This window comes from Fundulus heteroclitus, chromosome 21 (genome assembly GCF_011125445.2).
Source record: "Fundulus heteroclitus isolate FHET01 chromosome 21, MU-UCD_Fhet_4.1, whole genome shotgun sequence".
Classification (NCBI taxonomy): Eukaryota; Metazoa; Chordata; class Actinopteri; order Cyprinodontiformes; family Fundulidae; genus Fundulus; species Fundulus heteroclitus.
Window position 1 is genome coordinate 35,877,077 of NC_046381.1, and position 19,446 is coordinate 35,896,522.

The window sequence follows — 19,446 nt, forward strand, 5'->3', positions numbered from 1 at the left end:
CAATGCCCACTGCTGTCAGAAATACAAAAGGATTGCTTTGGTTTGGAAATGAAATGAACAAAGAGAAAAGAGTAATAGAGTAGGTAGAACATATTTATTGCCGTTTAATCTAAGATTAAACGACAATAAAAGAATAATATGAAGAAGTTTACGAGTCATTGAAGAGTCCGCATCTACGTGGTGTGGGCGAAGAAACTGAAAAGCAAAGAAAGCAACAAAGGAAGGCGAGCAGGTAACGGTGCGTGAATAAATAATAAATTAATAAATGTACTAAGTAAATGTTATGATCACATTGTTCCCATCTTCTGATGGCAACACCCAAAAGGATAATGCAACGTGTCCCAAGTCATCTCCACCAGGTGTCTTGAACATTTCAGTGGGTTCAGAAACAAAATCAACTCGAAACTGCAAGCTTGTGAATGTTTGCAAAGAATTTGCCTTGGGCTCCATCTTTCCTCTCCATTAAGACATTTTATGCAAAATAAGGGAAAGCAATTTCTTTGTAAACATATATATGTACAGTGTTTGTTGGTTTTTGGGGGGTTTTCTAAAGAGGATGAGGAAGACGTTGAATTGGTGTGAATAAGCATGGTACTGATCTGGGTACTCTGACTGTTAAGTGTTCATCAGGGAGACAGCCTGTGGGGCGGGGGGGGGGACTGTCTCTGTGACAGATGGTTTCATCAAGCAGCGCTCTGTAGCTCTGACCTGAAGGTAAAAGCCTAAAACGTTTGTGTCCAGGGGGTGTGGGGTTTGAAGAGATGCTAGCAGCTCTTTTTCCCGACTCTGGACCTGTGCAAGCGCTGGATGGAAGGGGAACTCAGCTCTGATGATCCTCTCTGTAGACATAACTGTCTGTTCCAGTCTGGACCCATCCGAGCCAGAACACAGTGTTGGACGAACGCAGGACAGACCGAATGATGAAAAATAATCCGAAGCTCTTGTGTTAGGCTGTACTTCTTGAGTTTCTACATGAAGGACCAGCTCAGGTCCCGGCAAATGGAGGTTCCCAAGAACCAGAAGTGATCTAATCCAGACACAGTGCCATTGAGGCTGACTGAGGGGAGGCAGAGTGTGTTTTTTTTTTTTTAAAACTCCACCGTCATCTCCAGAGGCGGTTCTGACCGCACCAGTGGACCAGCCGATCCACCTCTTGTCTGTGTGCAGACACGTCACGACAGTGGTGTTACGGAGACTTGGTGACACCGAGATGCCTCTTTCTGCTGCCGTTCTTTAGTTGTAAATTTTGCAGATTCAGACTTTCGTCCTGATTGCTCACGGATGCAACGTAAACTAATGCTCTTGTTCAACTTTAGAGCTTCAGCTCCGGTTTTAGAGGTTTTAATAATTACTCTGACCGTATGGGTGAATTAAAGTGAGTCACTGCTTTAGTGTGAACTAGCCATCTTCTGATATATACTCAACACACTCATCTGCCACGCTTGATTGGCGTTCTCTGGTCTCATTTGGAATAGCAGCAATGAGAATATTTAGTATCCAGACTAACAGGAAGTTAGAGATTACTAGTTAAAAAGTTCCTGATCAAGCTAAAAAAGTAAAGTCTAAACAGAAATAATGCTTGCGTTAATAACTGTCGCACCAGTTATTTTGCAATATTAGTTTTCTATGTGGAATAATCAAAGTACATTTGATAAAATGTATCGTCATCTTTATATATATATATATATGTATATATATATATATATATATATATATATATATATATATATATATATATATCCATCCATCCATCCATCCATTTTCTGACCCGTTTAATCCCTCATGGGGTTGCGGGGGTTGCTGGTGCCTATCTCCAGCGTTCACTGGGCGTGAGGCAGGGTTATATATATATATATATATATATATATATATATATATATATATATATATATATATGTGTGTGTGTGTGTGTGTGTGTATATATATATATATATATATGTGTGTGTGTGTGTGTGTATATATATATATATATGTGTGTGTGTGTGTGTGTATATATATATGTATGTATATTAGATTGAAATTATGCACCTACAATAAGAAAGGCTTTTATTTCAAGGCATTTTGAAAATCTTCAGCAAAGGTGCCGAGAATTAAAGAGGATGCTGTATAACCATGATTCTGATAACAACAGTTATGTTACAAATACACATGCCTGTGGGTTTTGCTTTAAAACCTAACCCTTAATAAAAGTACGCTTTAACTTAAAAATGAATGAATAGGGCTAAAGTTTCGGGGGAAATATAATTTACATTTTTTTTTTTCAACAGGGGTGTTATGTAAATTAAAGCACACAAGGAACGTTTCCCAGGAATATAAAGCCATTGTTTTTCTTCTGTCTTTATGCATGGAGGTGAACATACAGCACATACCTGCTATGGGTTTTGTTTTTTGAGCCACAATGATCCATTTTTTCAGGTGAGACCCATTTCAAACATGTTTTACCCAAGGTAATGAACTCTGCAGCATGTTATAGACCTCATGTCGATGTTTATACTATCGCTATTAACAAGACTGTTTTTTGGGATGAATAACTTTGAGATTATAAAATTTCAGGCACTTGTTCCGTCTCATGCAATAGTTTTATGCTTAAATACAGTTTTTGTTTTGTTTCGTTTTTTAAATGGTGCTATGTTCAATTACTCACAAGCTTTGTTGCTTTAATGTTATGATCAAATATACTGTATCTATATTAACTGCTGTAAGAAGTGCTTTCAAGTTTAATTATGTTATTATTTGTATATTTTTTTATTTTCTTGTCTTTAAAATACCATAATTTCCTTACATCTTTATACTTTTGTCAGTCTAATGATACAATTTTAATAATATAAAATCATCAGCTCTTATGATTAGTTGCTCAGTACTTGGGTAACCTTCTAACTGCATAATTTTTTACTCTTACCTGAGTAATTTCCTGGTTTATTACTTTTTTACTTTTACATGACTAAAACATGCTGAAGTGGTGCTACTCTTGAGTCCAATTTTTGGCTACTTTACCCACCTCTGGTATGGTCAGTGTGATCCTTGTCACATTTAGGGGCAAAATGGACGAAGCTTGAATGCCTGAGACCGCTGTCTCTGGTTTCAAAATGGACAGTGACATTAAGCATGCCGTCAGATTAGTCCCACAGTGGCTCAAGGAGAACAAAGTCAACTTTTTGGAGAGGCCATCCTAAAGCTGTGATCTCATCCCTATAGAACATTTGTGGGCAGATTTGAAAAGTTGTGTACAAGCAAGTCACCCTGCACACCTTACGCAGCGACACCAGTTCTGTCAGGAGGAATGGGCCAAAATCCCATCAAACTATTCTGAGAAGCTTGTGGAGAGATGCTCGAGATGGTTCACCCAAATCACACGGTTTCAAAGGAAATCCCACTAAATGCTAAGAAAAGGTTTCTATCCTTCTGACTTTAAAGAAACTAATGAAAAATTTATACAGAAATTCTCTTTCTCATTGTTATTATGGCATGTAGCCAATGTAAATATTTTTGGTAAATCTCATATGTCTGAATACACTAAGTTCAGCCTGATGGAAGGTGAGAGAGTTGTGAAGAAAATGTCCCTTTTCATATATTCTATGTATCTAAACATGTGGTTTAACTGTTTATATATATATATATATATATATATATATATATATATATATATATATATATATATATATATTCATCCCTTTGCATTGTGAATGGGTTGAAACACATGTCAAATGTTGTTCTGAATTAGTTAAACTAATTTACCCACAATTCACATTCTCTAAGGTGAACTTTGGTTCTTTAACTTAAACAAAATATTATTTCATCAAATAATGTTTTGTTTAACTTGGGCTTTGCATTGTGAATGGATTGAAATACATGCCAAATGTTTTTAACTCCACTCCATGTTTTTCTTTTATCAGATCTGCAGTGAACAAGGATTCACGGAAGTATTCTGATTATGATTAACCACTTTTGTTGTGCCTTTTGTTTGTTTTTTGCGTGTAAATAGTTCCTTAGCTTAGCTTCTTTTTATCTTCATTTGGCCTAGTAGTTTAGTTACGTTTCACTAGCCTAGTAGAGAGGATTTGTTAATCGAAATATTGTGTTAATTCAGATAAACATTACATAGTGATGTTCTCTGAATGTTCATTTTATTTGTGTTATTAAATTCTTGGACTTGAAGAGAAGTTGTCACTCCTTTATTCTATGTGTGTGCAGGTTTTGCTGTTAAAAGATTGCTAGTGCTCGAATTCATCCCTTTTAGCCATTGTCCTGATATCAGCTTAAGAGCTGATCATCACCAGACAATACTTAACAGACAGAGAGTTATTTATGAAACATTAAATAACTTTAAACAGTGTGTAATTGCACAACAATAACCCTTAAGCTCTTAAGCCTCTGGTAGAGGACCTGAGCTTAGAAAATGGAGAGCCATGAACCTTGATCAGGAGTATGAGGGGTGGATGAGAGAGCAGTTTTGTGTGTGTATGTATATTCATCACTTTTGGAAGCTAAAGATAGCAATGACTCAATGACACATCCAAGCTTTCACATGAGCTGAGAGAAACTAATGATGGTATCATCATGACGACTGTGTTCACATCTGTGGTCTGTGATGAGGATGTAATTGACCTAAAGCTGGCAGTCTTTCTCACTGCCGGGGTATCTGCTCCTGCTCCAACCCTCCCAAACCCTGCGTCTCTATAGGAAATTAGTGGTATTTCTGAAAAGTCTTGTCATATATCTGTTTCTCATTCTGGTGTTGGATGGAAAGGGATAAATTGTAAAGAATTGCTGAGCGGATTGTCAGTGGGGGAGAAAGAGACATACTACGGGAAACAGAAAGAGCAAACGATTGCTGTCAGGCCATGAACACAAATGATAATAATCAATCAATATGCTTTTACTATGGTGAAACTCTCTGGGGCCTAAAGAGGAGGCGTCCAAGCGGAAATCTGGACCAGTCGATGGGAGAGCCGCCTGTGGCCACCTGCTCGACAAAAATGTGGCGACAACGCACGATCTGCGCCTCGCTGACTCGGGTGGGAGGCGCCCTGCTGTTAATATGAGAACATTAGCATGGGCTGGTGTGAGAAAGCAAAGCAGCCACCAGACATGATCGCACCTGCCGATCCCTGCTTAACCCTGGAAGCGTTCGGGTTCTCACAGAAACGGGCAATGCAAAGCAAATTTGCGATAAATGTTGACAAAGCAGAGGCGTGGTATAATCAGATGTCTTTATGCAAACGGAAAACGCGAGCCGTGCTTTGGCCCTATTTGTTGCTGGTTTGTGTTTTAAAGTGCTGTTTTGGCTCAGGCGCCTCCTTGGTCTTTGATTGTGCTTCTTGTGACCATAACACTCATACTGCACCTGAAAAAAAAAAAAAGAAGACGACTGAGCACCGCACGGCCAAGAGAGCAGCTCAGCCTCCAGTTTGCAGGTTCAGGCATCAAGCTGCGGCGAGCCATCCTTCCCCTCCTCATATCGTCTTGCGCTTCTGTTTATAGTGTCATTTATAGAGACCCCTCCTGCTCATTGTGTCATTTGATCCGGTGACAGCAGCACATCTATTTGTACACCCCCTTTCATCTCCTCTGTGAAGGGCATGTTATCTCCCACCCAGAGACGACAAAAGCCCCTGTTTATACTGCAGATCAGCCTGTTGGCGATCCGTCTCAGCTGTGCCGGTGACTCAGTGTTTTCTTATACACCCGAACAGAGCGTATCTCCATCACAGCCTGAGTTCATTGTTGTTGTCTATAATCCCGTTCCGATTCGCCCTGTGAGCGCGTCGTCTCGTTTCAATCGTTCACCCCATATGCACTTTTTCTTTCTGCACCTAAAAGGCAGGAAGTGTGTCAGCACGACGACCGGCGTGGGGGTCATTCAGATGGGGACCACTGCAGCTTTTGTTCATTGTTTTCTAGTTAGGGGCTATTGATTGGCTGACTCTACCCTCAGCGCTCTGTTTTTTTTTGCTGTTTTAAGGGGTCGGGAGAGAAATCAATAGCCTGGGATGAGCCCACGAGAGGCCCGGGATGAGTGGTGACAGGCCCGGATTAGCTGGGTCTCGCTGGAGCGGTGGATAAGATGGGGCGCGGGCGACTTGGAAGCAATGGAGCGCGTCAAATCAAGGCGGCACGGAAAGTCCGTAAAAGCGGTTCGCCCTCCAGGTGTCTGCAGGTTACCGGAAATGGGACCGTTGACCCGGGTTGCTGGGCTCGCAGAAGATTTTTTTTGCACGACCGAGGAGCATACAGTTACGCCTAAAGTCGCTCAGCCAACAGCAAAACCGGTTTATCGGTGAAACTCAAAGTCGGTTAGGTGTTTGGAGCACACGTTTTGTGCAGGAAGTGTTCAAAAAAGTTGCAAAAACTATTGTTAGAAGCTTGATGTCCAAATTCAACCGTTAAAAATCCTGCTGTCGATGTCTACTGCGGTCTTAAATGTTTTTAACTCTTCGGAAAAGGGCTCTGCATGGGAGCCAATAATAAACCAATAAATAAAGCATTATTAGTGCTTGAGATACAACGCCTCAGATACCTGGAGCATTGATAGGGACTGAGGTTTCAGTTTGGACAGTAAGTTACCAAACGCTGAAATGCTCCATGACTGAACTCTAAGATTACCACTGATCCAAAAGCCCAGGAAGATCAGCTCCAAAATATATAAAGGAGACAAGGAGGTTTTGGGAGCCATGACTAAAAACTGTTTCAACCTGCTGCAGACATGGATCATCGGCAGACTGTAGCTGCTGGCACTGTTCCTGTGGAACCTCAGCCAAGTCCTTATGGAAAAACACCTTCAGTTTATTAAAGTTCTTGGGTTTCATTATTTATTTTTCCCGTATTTTTGCGCAACTTTAGCTGATTCATGCAAGCTGAATAATATTTGGCTAGGTTGTGTGTTTGGGGCAGAATTTTCCTTTTAGCATCGCTTTCAACACCGGTTTTAAACTAACTAACTAATGTTGCTTCAGCTATTTTAAGCTAAGTTTTAGGGGTTTAAAATTGCAGTCTGGTTCCTGTTATCTTTGACTGTATTGAAATTCCTTTACATTTTCATGTTTTATCTTTTTACACGTTAAAGGTATTTTTTCACGTAGGCGAGAATGGGGTGATTTGTGCCCGTGGGGAAGTTGTGCCACCCCCTGTTTCTAGGTAACCATTAAAGAAACTGGTCATATGACCACACACTTTTGAAGAGTCAGCCATTTCACTCATCCTACAAAGAAGAGAGCATCTCTGCATGAGAGGTTAACAAAAAAAAAAAAATAGCTTTTGCCTTTCAAAGTAAGATTCCAATGATCGAGTTTTTTTAATTGTTGTGTGTTGCAAAACATTTCACATAAGTTTTAGTGCCTCATTAATCTACACCATGAGTCTATACAGCTGGCACAATGTTAGCTCAAAACTGCTGGATAAAGCTTCTTCTTTTTTCTTTTTTTTTTAAATGGTAGGGTTTGGGTGATTTGTGCCAGTGGTACAACTCACATCTACTTGTAAATATTTTAAATATATTATTTTATTGTAATTCTGCACTGTATTCTTACATTTTCTGACTAAAACTAGGTTATATTCCTAATGGTAGACCAAAAATACAAATATATCATCATAACCATTGCAATCATCACGTGACAAGATTGGTTCTTCTGTCCATTTGGGCTATATATCACACCGTCCCTTAACATCCTACACAAAAAGCTGAACGGAGTGGAAGCGAAACGCTCTGTGATCTGGAGGAGGGGAGAGGTGTAAAGTGCCTCCTTTAGACACTAAACAGGCCTAAACCGGACGCAACTGGACTTTTGTTTAGTTGTTTCTGAAAACGTTTCGACACCTATCCAGGACACTGTCAACTCTGGTGGCTCGCACTTGAGCAACCTGTAAATGGAGGCAAATCCTCTTCCTGCATCTGAGTTAGAATGCGCCTTGGAGGATGAGCCTCCATGTCCTTAAAAACAGCAGCGCTCCAATTACTGGGTGCTCAAGTGTGAGCCACCAGAATTGACAGATTGTAGAACCGTTTTCAGAATGAACTGAACGAAAGTCCGGTTGCCTCCGATGTCAGCCTGTTTGCTGCTGCGATGACCCGGATAACAGAGAATTTGCACAGGCATGCGTCCTTTAGATTTAGAGAGACGGCACCAAAACGAGTTGCTCTCAGATGAACCTCAGAACATGGATAAAAGAGGGGGAATGTGGAGCTACAATAATGAAAAATTCAGACCAAAGCGTTGCAGTTCCACTTTATATAGACAACAACTGAATAATTTAAATGTGAAAAGGAAGAATTTCAAAATGTCCCCTTCAAGAAAACTGACCTTCGAGGAGTTCTTGTGGCACAATAGGCTTGTAGAAAACTGACTGTTTATGTTGTGATATAACTTTAAATAAACCATAAATAAGTAATTTATTACTGAATCTGCCTATCTTTTATATGGAATCACAGTCTGTGGGATATTAACATATCCCTATTTTACTTTAATTATAAATGGCACAATTTACCCCAGGATATTCTCTCCAATGGTACAACTTACCCAAGTTATGCCACAAGATGTTTTTTTTTAGAAAGCTATGTTTCTTAATATCTTTATTTCAGATCCAGAGTTATCTCATGGATGCACCATATGTTACTATACATATTGTAGTTGGAAGCATTGCTGACATGGTCCCCCTTCAAAGTCACTTTAATCTAACAATTTTGGACGAATGGGATGGAGGAAAAAGAACAAAACTCTAACTTTCGTATGACTTTGCGTAGAGTTGAACCGGAGCAGTGCTGTCGATTTTTCTGACTGTCAGGCTCAGATAATGCAAACTTTCAACTTCCTCCTGTTTTTTCTGTTTGTAAAAAGAAACTGCCTAAACATTCTGAAAAATTGTGAATATTTGCTTTGTATGCTGACGACTGATGTTGGTAATGGCCTTGAAAAGAAATTGTGAAATGTTTATTTCATATATGATATTTAGAGGGTGGTTATCAAAGAGATTATTTGTCTTTTTCTGAAAACAACGACATCCAAGCTCGTTAAGTAACAGGACTCAACTCCACGCGTTAAATAACGGTTTCCTGTGGGCGGCACGTGATTGGCTGTTCTTATCACTTGCCTGATTGCTAATTTAACCCCTTCTAGAAAACTGACTGAGACAGAACTGGGAGGGGTATTCTGACGGGAGAAGGCTGGACTGTGAGGTAGGGACGACAAAGCGTGCGTTTGTGGATGCGGCTGATCATTTTTTGGAGCGGAAGCTTTTAAGCAATTTGACCCGCATTAAACAAAAGATTTTCTCACAAATATTTCATTACACATTCATTCACGGGGAAGAAAAGATGCATAGCGATACGTTGCAGTGGTGATGCTTTTACAATCAGTTGATACACTATAGTTAAAGCTGTGTTGCACAAGGCCAGCCTGACATGGAAACGTCAGGGGACAGGCTTAAGCAGCAATGAGAATTCAACACGGCTACTTCTGCATGTGGATTTTCTACTCTGCATGCATCAAACAAGCTTTAGCCACAAGCTACAATCGAGCACTTTCTAGCAACGGTCGTGGGATACAATGCATTTCCACCTCTAATGAAATCTGCAGACCCTCATTTGTAGCCGGGGGTTGTTTTTTTTAGCATCAGATGTTTTAAAGTCACATCAAACCCTCTTCTTGTTGCATGTCTTGTTTGTGGTTTGAGAAAAGCAGATGGCCTTGAGCGTGGCTGACAGAGCCATCGGGGCCATTATCGGCGCAGCGGTTGCAGATGCAGCAGGTAAGATTACGCCACCTAAAATTAACACTGCAGTTTAGATATTCCTCATTCGTTTCCAATGGGCCCCATTTACAAATAAGTTTGTTTTGAAAAAGCAATAAATTTGCGGTGTTCTTCAAAAGCTCAGCACATTCCAAACAGAATTTTGTCTCATTCGTAAGGTTTTTTTTTTACTTGCACAGATGCGTTATCTGCTAGAAACATCTGGACACGCTGATAGAGCTCAAGGGAGGCGCCTTCATTTCTGAACCATGTTGATTACACATGTCTCTACGAAAGCTACAGAGATGAACAAATCGAAAACAAGTACATTCATTCTTCCTGCCACATGTCTGTCTTAATACACTATACAATCTAACATAATGAATGAAGAAACTGTAGCTGTACATAGTTTCAAGCTTTTTTAATAGATAAAAAACTTGAAAAGTGTATTTGTAAAATGTCTAATCACAGCTGTAAGTCTTTTGGGGCGAGTGTCCCTTCTTAACCTGACTCTAGCCATATGGATTTCGCTCCACCTAGCTTCACTCACATCCATCTGGGACATCTCCCATAGAGAGTGATTTCTCCAACCAATTTTATTGTCCAGCCAATCAGGACGCAGGGCTGGAGTTTCATAGATGTGACGTAGCGGAGAAGCGACCGTGACGTGAGACTGTTTTGATTCAGACAGCAATGGCGGCTCACATTGAGGAAGCAAGCGTTAACATTGATGCTGCTATTTCTTCCATGTTGTCCAATCTACCTAATATTGTTTCATTAAAAGAACATCAGAGAACGCCTCTGAAGGCTTTTGTTGGTGGAAACCATGTTTTCGCCCTTCTCCCGACCGGATTTGGAAAGTTTTGTTTTCCGGGGCGCGTCCGTGGCGGTTAGCGGTTAGCGTGAACCATATTGGGAGGCCTTTAGTCCTCAACGCGGTCGGCCCGGGATCGACTCTGACCCGCGACGCTTTGCCGCCTGTCTTCCCCCTCTTCCTGTCAGCTCACTGTCAATAAAACGCGTGCCACTAGAGCCGCAAACACATTTAAAAAAAAAAAGTTTTATTTTTTCCTGCGTCGCTCTCACAGTGCCACGGGTTAGCTTAGCACGTCGATAAAGATGACAGACACGTGGCTTATCCAATCATATGCAAGGATTTTTGATAAGGCCCAGCCTTCAAAAAAGGCAATTCCTATGGAGAGGTCCCAGATGGATGTGAGTGGAGCTAGGCGGAGCGAAATACATCCGGCTAGAGTCAGGTTAGTCCCTTCTAGTTTTGCACATTTAAAGTGGGAATTTGGTTTTTTTTGCCTTTTTCCTGTGTGAAACATCGCTCCCGCTCAGCCAGATTGGACGGAGAGCATTTTTGGACGTCAGTCTTAGTGTCTCGGCACAAATCCTCCGTTGAGTTTAGGTCTGGACTTTGACTGGACCATTGTCACACACAAACTTGGTCTGATCTAAACCGTCCAGGGTTGAATTTTTATGGTTGCTTTTTCCATTGGAAGGGGACGCTGCGCCTCAATTTGACGTCTTTTCTAACGTGGTTTTCTTCCAGGATTGCCCTGTATTTAGCTCGGACGATTTTCTTATGAACTCTGACCAGCTTCCTTATCCTGGCTGAAGAAAAAAGCATTCCACCAGCATGATGCTGGGGCAGATGTGTGGTGTTAGTTTTCCTCTATGCAGAACGAGTTCAGTTTGAGTCCCATCTAACCAAAACTCCTTCTTCCATGTGTTTGCCGGGTACCCTACAAGGTTGTAGCAAGTAGTTAACCTGGATCTCTGATGATTGTCTTTCAACAAATACGTTCATTTACCAAATTTTTCCAGAAAAGCTAGATATGGGGTGTGCAGAACTAATAGTTGTCCTGTCTACAGATTCTCTCACCTGAGCTGTGGGGCACAATTTTCAGGTTTCATTTGTCAAAAAAAAGTTTAAACCGTGCATTCCTTTGACGTCACTTGACAACTATGCATTACATTGTGTGGACGTGTCAGATGAAATCCTGATTAAATCCAGTTTTTCACTGTAAACTGACGAAAGGTGGAGAAAGTTAAGGTGTATAATATCTGAATCTCCTGCTAGAGGCACACTATCAAAAGCAGGTGAAATGATTTAGGAAAGCAGGGGAGAAAAAAATGCATTAGTGAACCTTCTACTATCTCTCCCTCCGGTTCTGAACTCCTACAGCCCAGCCGATGCACTGGATTTACAACCCGGACAGGCTGAAAGAAGTCCTCTCCGATCTGGAGCCCTGTCCAGAGTTTCGGCCTCAGTCAGCAAATCCTTTTTACCGCAGGACAACGGGCGAGCAGACCTGCTATGGAGACCAGGCGTACGTCCTGCTGGAGTCACTGAGTCAGTGCGGAGGTACTGGACTTCACCCAAACAGGCGGCCAGAAGTGTGACACGCACAAACAGGATATTCTGGGAGCGCTGACTCGCTTGTTTACTGTGAATGTACCCAACTTTTTTCTTTTCCAATTTTTTTGCAAGAAAAAAAAAATCTGTCATGTGAAAAAGAATCAGACATAATGGAACTGTTAGGAAGTTGGACCTGTCTGAGTCCCCTCCAAAAAAAAAAAAAAAACAATAAGTACATTTCCTAAAGACATCAAGTTATTCCTTTATCAATGTGCAAACAGCCTGTGAGGTTCATAGTTGGTCTTTCTCCCAAAATTACTAGAGAGACAAAGATGTAATTTAAGACAATTAATGATGATACTCTGTGACATGTTCTAATAGATGTTGATGTGAAAGACCTGACCGAGCGCTTCTACAAGTTCTTTGGGCCAGGAACGGTGTACGATCTGCCCCTCAACGATCCTTACAGGAAAAAAGATGGTACTGTGTCCGCTCAGCTTTTCTTTAACTTTCTGTTTTCCGTTTGTTCCCATGTGTTAATGACCAACTTTATGGCCAGAGAGGAAATGAGAGGCGCTGTTACAATATGTTGAAACCCTGTGCAAGTTTTTCTTTTCTATTTTTCTATTTTTTTTTTTTTTTTTTTTTGCTGAAGGGGCAGTCCCTGCACACACAAATGTGGCAAGGAGCCCAACTTCCCCATTCTGTTGCACTGTAAAGGCCCTGCTTTACTGCTGGGATGACATGTAAAATAGAGTTAGGCAGTAAATTACCATAGCAGCAGAGTACACCTTTGGGTCCAGTAACCTGCAGACAGCTGTATGTCTTGGAATCATTGCATCGTCGTTGTTTGGAGTGAGTTTCATCATGACTGAGCATTAATACCCCACCTACAGGAACCTAAACTCAAGAAGGTTTGAGGAAAAGTTTATTGCCTTACTGCATTTCACATTTGAAGCGTTATGGAAAACTATTCCCCTATGTTCAGATCTTCTCTGTTTTTGTCGTTTCTAAATGTTTCAGATGGCCAAATATTTTTAATATTAGACAAAGATAATCTGAATTATTACAATCCGTATACGAGTGGAAACAAAACTATCAAAACTGATGTGGCCTAATGTGGAAAAGTGATTATTCCCTAAACCTAATAGTTTGTTGTGTCACCCTTGGCGGCAAATACTTCCATCAGGTGTTTTTTGACCATGACCAATGAGTCTTTGGAGATTTGTTTTAATGCAGCGACATTCAAGGGGTTTGGGGGATAAACATTCTGTTGAAGCCACAGTATCAACCAGACTGAAGAGTCATTAACAGGTGGAGTTGCTGGTGTTTTTTGGATCATCGTTTCTGCTGCACAATCCGAATTATCTACAGCTTAGCGAGGACTAACTCAAAGTCGGACATTCCCCTTTAGGGGTTTGTGATCCTGACGTAGTTAAGCAGCCTGAGACTCACTCTACTGCCATGATTTTTGACTGTAGGAATGATTTTAAACACTGTTAAGTCTACCAGACATAACAAAATATGATAAAAACAAAAAATCGAATACGGCAATACATTTTTACTTTTATCTCATCAATCTATTCAGCGCGACGTTTTTGTAAATGTGAGACAAACCTTTTTGTTTAGCCTAGCACCTCTCCCATGAATGCCAGTTTTGACCAACTTTGTCATATTTTCAGTCCAATTAAATTTAAGTTCTTTTTATATAGCCCCTATGCACAACACATGTCATCTCAAGCCACTTTACGAAGTCAATCCTATAAAATAATACAGGCAGGCTGGATAAAAAAGTTTTTTATCAAAGGGAACCCAGCAGATTACATAAAGTTTTTGACTTGCAGGATTCCATCCTCCTGAAAGAGGTTATTTTAACAGTATACAGTCGACTGCATTGTCGATGGCTTTGCAGCAATCCCTCATTCCATGCATGCATGTAGCAACTGTGGAGTGGAAAACTTTCCTTTAACGGGAAGAAACCTCCAGCAGATCCAGGCTCGGTGTAAACGCCCATCTGCCATCATCAACTGGGGCTTAACCACGATAGAGCAGACACACAAAAAGAACACAGAAGCACTGTCCCAGGAATACTTTCTATGTTAGAGAGGGTAATGGCAGACTAGCTCCATAGGAGGCTGTTTTTAGGAAAGAAACAGGCAGGCCGATAAGCTCTGGAAGAGAGCACAGACAGTTGTTGTAAAAGCTCAAGCTGTCTGGAAGAGAAACAGGGTTAGACTGTGAGAGACAGGGCCCACTGTATCATCTATAAGATAACAGACGATCTGTACCTACTATGAAAAAAAAAACAGAGAGAACATAAAGCTAAAAGGTGAAATAACAACAAATAATGAAAAAATTGGGGAACAGTAGGAGAACTCAGCAAAGTGAGAAAAATAGATCTTGATGTCCTCCAGTAGCCTAAGCCTATAGCAGCATAACTACAAATTTAGCTCAGGGTAACATAAGCCACTCTAACTATAAGCTTTGTCAAAAAGGAAAGTTTTAAGGCTAGTCTTAAAAGTAGACAGGGTGTCTGCCTCAAGGACCAAAACTGGGAGTTGGTTCCACAGGAGAGGAGCCTGATAGCTAAAGGATCTGCCTCCCATTCTACTTTTAGAGACTTGTTGAGATATTTTTAGCCTACTTCATATTTTCACCTTTTAATTAGGTGATTTTCTTGATTCTACATATCTGACAGTGAACAGACCCATATTTGGGTTGTGAAATTGATGCAGAAAAAAGTGGTTAATCACAAATAATTTCTCAACAAAGTGAGCAATAATATTTTTTACAAAGGGCTAGGGTTATTATGATAGGAAATCATTGCTATCAAAAGTACATTCTCTATTTACTCATGGTATCCTTGTGTGATATTGAAATTTACCTACTGACCTGACCACCACATCATTGATTCACTGGTTAGGTCCCAAAGCCATCCTTCCCATTGACGGTCCATGGAGGAACGGGAGCTTGAAGGCTTTCATGAGAAATGTTGATGCCGGAAAAGAAGAAACAGGTAAAACGAATAAATCTCAAACTCAACTGGCCTGTGATATATAACGATCAGAGTTCTGATCCTGTTGTATGTTTTTCTTTTTTTCATTTAAGGCTGTGACGTGGACTGTCAAATGGACGGCGTCACCAAGCTCGCTCCAGTCGTTGCCATGTTTGCTGGAAGACCTGAGATGCTGGAGAAAGTGGAGAGTGCCATGCGCGTCACCCAAAACAATGACATGTGTGTAGCTGTGACTCTGGCTGCTGCAAGGTAAGGAGGGGGGTCAGTGATGTGTGCAGTTTGTGTGTCAAATGAAGGGGACTCTTGAATCCTGATGCGTCTGTTTGTGAAATCAGGTTTCTGGAACATTTCATTCTGAAAGGCCCAGATCCCAAAGCTTTGGACGCAGTTCTGGCTCAGCTGAGTGACCCCAACAGGAAGAACCCTCAGGATCTGGACAGGGCTGTCATTGGTAAGGATTGTGCTGTTCGTGTACTGATGCTGTAACCTAAAACTATTGAAATGAATTGAGTTGTTATTAAGCCCATACATGTTTGTGTGTGTGGCTGTGTGGTGGGAGGGGGGGGTTGTCTTTACCCATAGGAATTAAAAGCTGTGAAACTGTGAGTTGTAAAATAAAAGAGAGGACTGAGTAAACAAGAAACTGGAGGAATGAGATCTTGGGTAGGAACCGCAGACATTACCATTATGTGAAATGAGCCATAACCTCAATCCAATCAGGATGCCTCTCTAATTTAATTCCACTGAGCTAAGGCGCTGTTAATAAAAAGGCCCGAAGCAGCTATTAGCTTTTCCTATACATTTTCTACAAGAAGTGCTGTACATGCTGATGTTTATCTTGAATGTGTACGGCAGAAAGTCATTTTGCTCCACCTTTAACGGAGGACAGACAGATAAAGGTCCTGGAGGCACAACATACGTTAAATTTAAACAACGACTACAGTTTGACTGCTGGGATTAAAATTAACCACCGTTTTTTGTTTCTCTTCTTCTCTGTCTCGACTTTAGCACATCTCAGCCAGGTGAAGGAGAACCTAGCCAAAGCATCCCATCAGCTCATACCTGCTGTGTTCACTAACACATGAGGTAAGCCAGTAAATAGCAGCAGGACTCAGGTCTGTTGACTTGGCATCGCCTGCACGCCCCTCCTGAAAGTAGATCCGTCATTAGGCCCTCTTGGCTTTGATCTGTAATGGTTTCCCTCCTCGTTCATTTTTTTTTTTTTTTTTTTTGCCCTTCCTGCTGAGTTGGCTGTCTCGGGTTTTAAAAAGCTTTTAAAGTTCCCCTCGCTAGATCCGTTCCCGTCCCTTTTAATGGTGCCTGAAGACTAAAGCAAATTACAGTGCTTTGTAGCTAATTGGAAAAATTTCCCTGCTACTGTCTGTGTCCAGCTTTGCCCGGTGCGTTCCAGGGAGCGCTGCACGGAGTCCTGACGCTGACTCAGCTGGATGAGGCGGTCAGGGACACCATGCGCCGAGGGGGATGCACCGCCAGCCGAGCCTCCTTCATTGGAGCCTGTTTCGGGGCACAGGTGAAGTGAGACTGTGGATGTCGGTCAACGGTCTGAATCGTTGACTGACATCCCCTGTTGACGGAGTACCTGTAGACTGTAGGTTTAGAAAATACGTTTAGATGACGGAAGAATAAAAACCATGGCCTTTGTCTTTTACACAATCATCACTATTACATTATGATTAAAAGCAGAAATAGAAAATAGGTTTGCCCTGTAGCTTCACTTGACTCCCATACCACTTATCCTATTTTCTAACATTTCCAGCGTGACATTATCTTACCTTAATAAAAGTAGGTTTTTATTTTACCCATGATCGCCATTAATCGTGGACAGCACTGTCCAACACTGATGCTGCCAAACAAAGCCTGAACCAATCCCTGCGTTCTCCAGGGCTGGATCAGAAACAATGCTTTGGAAATATGTTTGCGTACTTATACCACTTTTTAGTTTGATAACGTATTCCAAGAGTTCTGCACTCATCTGTCGTCTCAATGTCCTTGCAGACGGGCCTCCAGGGAATCCCAGAGTCGTGGAGGGAGAGGACGCTCAGATACCCTGTGCTGTTGGAGCTGGCTAAGAATATGGTCAGCAAACAGCAGTAGTTTTAGCGTAACATCAATTATTAACCAAAGTAGAGCCTTTTAGGAAAATTACTCTCCTATGTTACAGATGTGCTTTGGCATAGCAGTTCATGAAAGTTGCATTCTAAACTCTTATGCTGAGTGTGACATGAAAACGTTTGTTCTGTCAAAGCTTCATTCTGTAAAAGAAACGAGAGAGAGAAAGTGTGTGTAACTCGTGTGTGTGCTCAAAAATAAAAACTTTTTTTTTTCAAACCTGCGCTGGTCTGTTATCTTCCTTGCCTCTTAATCTTAGGAAACACGTCAGATGGGAAAGTCATCTGCTGCAGTCAAGCTTCAGCAGCGTTTCTATTTTCCTATTCCTCCGTGCGCTTTCTGTTATTTGTGAAGTGAAAGAGCCGCATCGGACAGATTTACTCCCGGAGCGGGCAGGGATTGCAGCCTACTCCTCTCTCGGAGGAGCTCCGTTGCCTTTGTGAAAGTGCTGACTTCTATGTTTCACATGTTTAAAGCATCCACCCCAACACTTCTGACAGCTAGCCAAGCACAAGGCAATGCCAGAGACTTTATGTCTTTAACATGGCGTGGGTATAAAAATGTGGCGCGTATGCTACTTAGCTGCTTTTACAGCCCACCTGTTGAAAAATGATAAATGGGAAGTAGTTTAACATTTAAGCATCTAAAATGTTTAATGGTTCCAATATTAAATCACTATCTTTAATAAAATATATGCTGGATTTGATGCAAAAAAGGGAGCTTTGTGTAAGGGGAGGGGGCAGTTGTGTAGTTATAGCCTGCAGAACAGGATCAAAAGTTAGGGGCCAAAGTTTAGGAGATTGCAAAGGTTGTAACCAGCAGAAACTTTTCTCTCTGTGCCTGTCTTCCTCCCACACAGCAGGGAGCGCGCTCATTCTGTCATAATTACATCCAGACATAAGACTCATTTCACTTTTTATCCTTAAGTCTGCCAAATTCTACTTCCTTTTGATAGCTTAACACAAGAAGATGATTGTTAAATGTTTTCTTTTTACTGTGCATTCGGTCTCGCTGAGAAAAAAGTGTCATACCAATCTAACACCACTAATGATAACTTTCCATCACAATATAAAAAGACAAAAACAAAACACAGAAAATACCAAGTTTATGAAACAGATGACTGTTTCTTCTGCAGAGGTGGGTAGAGTAGCCAAAGATTGTTCTCATGTAAGAGTAGCACTACCTTAAAATAGTTTTACTCAAGTACAAGTAAAAAGTAGCCAAGAAATTACTCAAGTAAGAATATTTAGGGGAAGAAAAGTATTCGGTGAGAAGGCTACGCAAGTACTGAGTAACTAATCGTAACGTATTTAAAAAATATATAACTAGAAAGACAAAAATATAAAGTTATGAGAAAATTCTGGTATTTTAAAGATTCAAATGTAAACATATCCTAAGAATCACATAGCTGCAAAATAACAAATTCAGGCAGAAGAAAAAAACACTTTTCTAAATAATTTTCAACCTAAAACATGAAAGCAATACTTACAGCGGTTAGTGTATACAGTATTTTAGAACAGTGAAAAGTACTTCCACTGACAATATCTACTGTTTACTGTATGGTCACTTGACCTCCTGGTGGTTCAATGAGCTTGGCAGCTTAAAAATAATGTTAAAATAACAAAGCTTGTGTACAAACAATAAGTTTGTAGGCATGTGCCTCTCTAGAGCATTTATATTGGTAAAAAAACAAGTCTGTTCTTTTTTCAGTGAAGTTACTTACAGTGGGTAGGGTAGCCAAACATCTTACTCAATAATAGTAGCAATACTTTAATAATACTGTAGTAAAGGTAAAAAAAATAAAATAAACAATGCCGTAAAACTACTCCTAACTTAAAAGCAGACAATGACCTTTGGGCCACTCGTCTTTGCAGAACTCTTTTACTTTAGCCACATTGGAGGATTTTCAAAGCAGAACAACCTATTTAAGGTCACGTCACAGCATCTAAATCAGATTTAAGTACTTTGACCAGACCAACTCCAAAACCTTCATTTGGCTTTCTGAGCCACTCAAACAGTTCACTTTTGGCTCTGGTCCGGCTCAGCTGTTTAAAACCCGCTGGGAAGGCCTGTGTGGTGCCATCGCTGTCTAGTTCGCTGAGATTTTGGGTTAAATTAAGGTTATGACTATGGGCTCCCTCAAATAAGTTATACATATGCATGACTTTTATCATTATTGTTTATTAAAATACGCTCAGGCGCTGAAAAA

At 40.8% G+C, this 19,446-nt stretch overlaps 1 protein-coding gene across 3 annotated transcripts; it reads left to right on the forward strand.

The window, feature by feature from the left end:
* The first annotated feature begins 9,111 nt into the window (after positions 1–9,111).
* On the forward strand, positions 9,112–17,449 carry LOC105935325 (crystallin J1B). 3 transcript variants are annotated; one of them, XM_012875678.3, is made up of 10 exons: positions 9,112–9,169; positions 9,672–9,741; positions 11,918–12,097; positions 12,473–12,571; positions 15,015–15,107; positions 15,200–15,356; positions 15,443–15,558; positions 16,116–16,193; positions 16,499–16,638; positions 17,124–17,449. In XM_012875678.3, the coding sequence occupies exons 2-10, from the start codon at positions 9,675–9,677 to the stop codon at positions 17,220–17,222; spliced, it is 1,029 nt and encodes a 342-aa protein (XP_012731132.2). In that variant the 5' UTR covers positions 9,112–9,169; positions 9,672–9,674; the 3' UTR covers positions 17,223–17,449. The 3 variants fall into 3 exon arrangements, with proteins under 3 accessions (XP_012731132.2, XP_035981410.1, XP_021178805.2); XM_036125517.1 differs by having other exon boundaries at positions 9,119–9,169; positions 9,667–9,741; XM_021323130.2 differs by having other exon boundaries at positions 9,121–9,169; positions 9,675–9,741.
* Positions 17,450–19,446: the final 1,997 nt, after the last annotated feature.